General features: G+C 47.8%; 1 protein-coding gene across 1 annotated transcript in view; it reads right to left on the bottom strand.

Annotated features, from left to right (window-relative positions):
* Window positions 1–5,000, bottom strand: part of LOC122242838 (short-chain dehydrogenase/reductase family 9C member 7) — a 21,340-nt gene that overhangs the window by 12,357 nt on the left and 3,983 nt on the right. Inside the window, exon 2 of the mRNA XM_043000237.2 lies at window positions 4,424–4,776. Coding sequence (XP_042856171.1) covers window positions 4,424–4,628 — 205 coding nt within the window. The 5' untranslated portion in view covers window positions 4,629–4,776. The remainder of the gene's footprint in view (window positions 1–4,423; window positions 4,777–5,000) is intronic.

Below are 5,000 nucleotides of genomic sequence, written 5' to 3'. Positions count from 1 at the left end.
AATCGGGCGAGTGGAAAGCGCTCCGAGAGACGCAGCGCGGCATCACATCGGGAGAGATCTCGTACGTGGAGGCTGCGTGTGCGTGTTCTCTTTCCCGCGGGAGTAGAAGTAGGCAAATAATCGCCCCGTTGCGAAGAAGCTAAATTATAATCTTGTTTCTTGTTTTGATTTGCGAATATATATATATATTTTTTCTTCTTCTTCTTCTTCTTCTTCTTCTTCTTCTTCGTTTGATTTAGTCCCCGATCTCCCTTTTATATTCATGCTCCCTGCAATAACAAAAGGGCCAGCGGAATGTACACACGTTTAGAGGGAAAGTAGGAAAAGACGAGAGGCTACTCAAAGGTGAAAAAAACGTGTACTTCGTGTTTCAACATCTCTCTCATTTTCAAGCAGCTTATGTTCACGTATAAGAACTTGACTAATGACTTTTTAGGCGATTGACGCCATTGATACAACAATTAAGCCCAGTTATGAATTCACTGAGCTATAAATAAGATTAGCTCTTCCTGTGTTGTTCTGTTTTTATTTACTTCCATTGCATCCCTTGTTGCATTGGACATCAATAAATCAGCGCAAATGACTTAAACGCTGCAGGGTGATTGTACAGGATTAGGGGGAGAGGGGGAGGGGGGTGGAACCTGAATGGGGGAATGGGGGAGGGGGGAGGGGTAGATTTAGAACGGTAGCTTGTAAGAAGGAAAGATTTGGCTTTGACTTGTTGTTGTTGGAGAAAGGTGTTCTCTTGACTATTCATATGTGTGTGTTTATGTTTGTTTGTGTGTGTGTGTGTGTGTGTGTGTGTGTGTGTGTGTGTGTGTGTGTGTGTGTGTGTGTGTGTGTGTGTGTGTGTGTGTGTGTGTGTGTGTGTGTGTGTGTGTGTGTGTGTGTGTGTGTGTGTGTGTGTGTGTGTGTGTGAGTGAGTGTTTGTATACCTGTTAGTAAGTATTTCAGGATATATGACAAAAACATATAATAGAACAACACGACATTCTATGTGTCCACATTTGCATTTACTCAGCATGGGCGTGTATGTGTGCGTGCGTCTTTGCAGCAGCATTACTGTCAGACGTATTCAGCTCCAACATAGACTAGGAGCTCCACCCTGAAGCCAAATGTTGATGCCCTTGGAGGGAGAGGGGCATAGGGCAAACACGGGCCCGACCCACCGCTTTAAGGGAAGAAGGGCATGGGAAGGAGGAAGAGGAAGACGAGGGGGGATACAAGAGGAGGAGGAGAGAGGGGTTGGGAAGGAGGAAGAGGAAGACGAGGAGGAATACAAGAGGAGGAGGAGAGAGGGGTTGGGAAGGAGGAAGAGGAAGACGAGGAGGAATACAAGAGGAGGAGGAGGAGAGAGGGGATGGGAAGGAGGAAGAGGATGACGAGGGGGGATACAAGAGGAGGAGGAGAGAGGGGATGGGAAGGAGGAATAGGAAGATGAGGAGGAATACAAAAGGAGGAGGAGAGAGGGGATGGGAAGGAGGAAGAGGAAGACGAGGAGGGATACAAGAGGAGGAGGAGAGAGGGGATGGGAAGGAGGAATAGGAAGATGAGGAGGAATACAAAAGGAGGAGGAGAGAGGGGACGGGAAGGAGGAATAGGAAGACGAGAAGGAGGAGGAGAGAGGGGATGGGAAGGAGGAAGAGGAAGACGAGGAGGAATACAAGAGGAGGAGGAGAGAGGGGATGGGAAGGAGGAATAGGAAGATGAGGAGGAATACAAAAGGAGGAGGAGAGAGGGGATGGGAAGGAGGAAGAGGATGACGAGGAGGGATACAAGAGGAGGAGGAGAGAGGGGACGGGAAGGAGGAATAGGAAGACGAGAAGGAGGAGGAGAGAGGGGATGGGAAGGAGGAAGAGGAAGACGAGGAGGGATACAAGAGGAGGAGGAGGAGAGAGGGGATGGGAAGGAGGAAGAGGAAGACGAGGAGGGATACAAGAGGAGGAGGAGGAGAGAGGGGATGGGAAGGAGGAAGAGGAAGACGAGGAGGAATACAAGAGGAGGAGGAGAGAGGGGACGGGAAGGAGGAATAGGAAGACGAGGAGGAAATGCAAGAGGAGGAGGAGAGAAAGTAGAAGAAGAGAGGGGATGGGTAAGAGGAAGAAGGAAGAGGGATAGAAGGAGAGACGGAGGGGCAACAACAGAAGAGAGGGTATAGGAAGGAGAAAGAGGAAGAGGGAAAAAAGAGGAAATAGAGGAAGCGCAAAGCGAACAGTTAAAGAGGAGGACGGAGAATTTGCTTTGAAGAGACAATAAAACTAGAAGAAGAAGAAGAGGCAAAGGTGAAGAGAAAGAGAGAAGTAGAAGAAGAAGAAAGCTCGGGAGTACAAGAAGAAGAGAAGAGGAAGCAGATGAAGAGAAGAGCAAGAAGTAAAGGAGGAAGTAACAGAGACGAGAGGAGGGAAGAGGGAGGAGTGAAAAGGTGGACGTGGGAGTAATGAAGCAAATAAATGCATAATTGCTGTGGCGGAAATGAGGAATGTGAGCCTCGTTAGTGAAGGGAGGAGTGCAGATGGAGCTGGATTTATGGGAGTGCAAGATAATGAGTATAAACTTACATGTTCATACACACAGACAGATACATACACATGCAAACATACGCATACCCACAATAGCACACACATACACAAACATACCTAACATCGCACTCACACACATAAACATACCCACTATGAACATGGTCATACGCATACTCTTGATTGCACTCGTACACACACACATAAACACACACACACACACACACACATACCAACAATCGTACTTACACACAACCACAGTCTTACACACACTCATACATACAGAAATCCATACAAACAAAACTGATAGATAGATAGATAGATGACCAGATTCAATACAAAGACCATGAAACGCTTGATATTGGCTATTTCCGACGTCCTTGACTCGAGAGATAATATCTGGAAGACTTATTCCTTCTCCTAAGTTTCACGAAACTGTATTAAAGAGCATGACTTGTGTCTTCAGCAGCAGGAGGAGGAGGAGGACCTTGCCCGAGCATTTCCTGACGGCAAGACAATCGTAATTTTGCGGCTCTCGTAAAGCACAGGGAAATGGCCGCTAATAACAAGCCGTCAAGAGAGCTGTCGATCCAAAGTGACTCTCCTGTCTCCCTCCGCCTCTTTTGACCAGCGAGCAGACTCTCAAGAGGTCTGAGATAACTCTCCTGAAGATAATCTGATATCTCTCTCCTGAAGTAAATCTCCTGATTTCTCTCTCCTGAAGTCACCTTCCTGCACTACCTCCCGTGAAGCTACCCTCATGAAGTACGTCTCCTGGAGGGAATTCTTCTGAAGTAAATCTCATGAACTCCTGAAGCAGATCTAGGGAAGTGACTCTACTGAATTCATTCTCCTGAAGGACTTCGACGTCATATCCGCCTGATGATCCTTATGACACAATGATGACGTCGAACTTCAGGCTGCTGATATCGCATTTCAGTGACGTCAGAGTCTCGAGTTTTACGTTTCAGCGGGAGAGTGACAAACGCAGAGGTCAAAGGTCATTTTTAGTTCAGATATGTCACATCCCATTCGCTATCGCATTTGGGTGCATATTTGTGGTTTCATTAGACGGTCTCATTTCTAATTATTTTAAGTCCTGGTTTCTTTGCGATGTAATCTGTAATCTGTGAGTTATCTTAGTTATCATTAAAGGCCTTGAGGGGCGGTATCTTTAAAGTATTTAAGAAAAATGAAAATTGTTATCTACCACTTGGCCAAACAGTAACAAAATCATATACAGTAAACAATCGCCTATATAAATCATAAACAATACAAGTCTGAGAGAAAGTTTATTAAGCCTAGTGCTGGGATGTCCCCGCCTCTGGCTGAGGCTACCTGACCCTGTTACCTGCCTCTCTCTCTCTCTCTCTCTCGAAATAATCAGGAAGTGTCCCTGGATCCTCGTCCCGCTACTCGGGTTGCCCTTCCTCCTAGCCAGACGGAAGGACACTCGAAGGACATCGCACGAGATCTCAAAGCAACTGGGCTTCGCTGCGTATAGTATTAGATTCTCTTTCCCAAATTCGCCTGCCTTCCTCTCTCTCTCTCTGTCTTTCTTTTCTTTCTCTCTTACACTTTCTCTCACTCTTACTCTCACTCTCACTCTCACTCTCACTCTCACTCTCACTCTTTCTCTCTCTTTCTCTCACTCTCTCACTCTCTCACTCTCACACTCACACACTCACTCTCTCTCTCTCTCTCTCTCTCTCTCTCTCTCTCTCTCTCTCTCTCTCTCTCTCTCTCTCTCTCTCTCTCTCTCTCTCTCTCTCTCTCTCTCTCTCTCTCTCTCTCTCTCTTTCTCTCACTCTCTCTCTCTCCACACTCCTCTGCCCCGGCTGACGTCCCCAGCCAAGCGAAGGACACTCAGATGCGTAGGCCTCAAGCGACCCCTTCCCGACACTCACCTGTGATGAGCACCGCCTTGCCGTTGCCGTCGATGTTCGTCCTCGGCATGGCGTTCATGGCCGCCTTCATCGCCCAGTCGCCGATGTGGGCGGCCATTAGACCCAGGGCGAGCCACGACACCGCCCACGACCGCTGCGAGACGATGACGAGCGCCACCCACGCCAGGAGCCATGCGGCCACCATGTGGTACCAGGTCATCCCCATGTTGGAGGAGTCTGGGGCTGAAGAGCAGGTCTTCGCGTGCGTCTGGAGGGCCTCCTGGACACGTCTTCAGGGGGGACGACGCGGGACTTGCTGTGTGCTGGGGCTTCCTTGCTACTCGCCGCGCATTACATCGATCGCGAGCGTCAGTCTAGAAGAAAAGTAGAAGAATTTTAATTAAATAGAATAATCAAAAACGGTTACTCTATTAAAAAATAATGTTAATGATTTTTTTTCCACAAAATATCCAAGTTCGTCTATTCATCACTCTCAATGTGTGAGCCGCCAGGTTTGACTCCAGCTTCCGAAACATAAGGCCCCTACTCGCACATACAAACACACACACACACACACATACACGCACACACACACACA

Source organism: Penaeus japonicus, unplaced genomic scaffold (genome assembly GCF_977035675.1).
Source record: "Penaeus japonicus unplaced genomic scaffold, GWHDUDI00000001_assembly GWHDUDI00000020, whole genome shotgun sequence".
NCBI lineage: Eukaryota > Metazoa > Arthropoda > Malacostraca > Decapoda > Penaeidae > Penaeus > Penaeus japonicus.
This window is presented reverse-complemented; position numbering and strand designations above follow the sequence as displayed.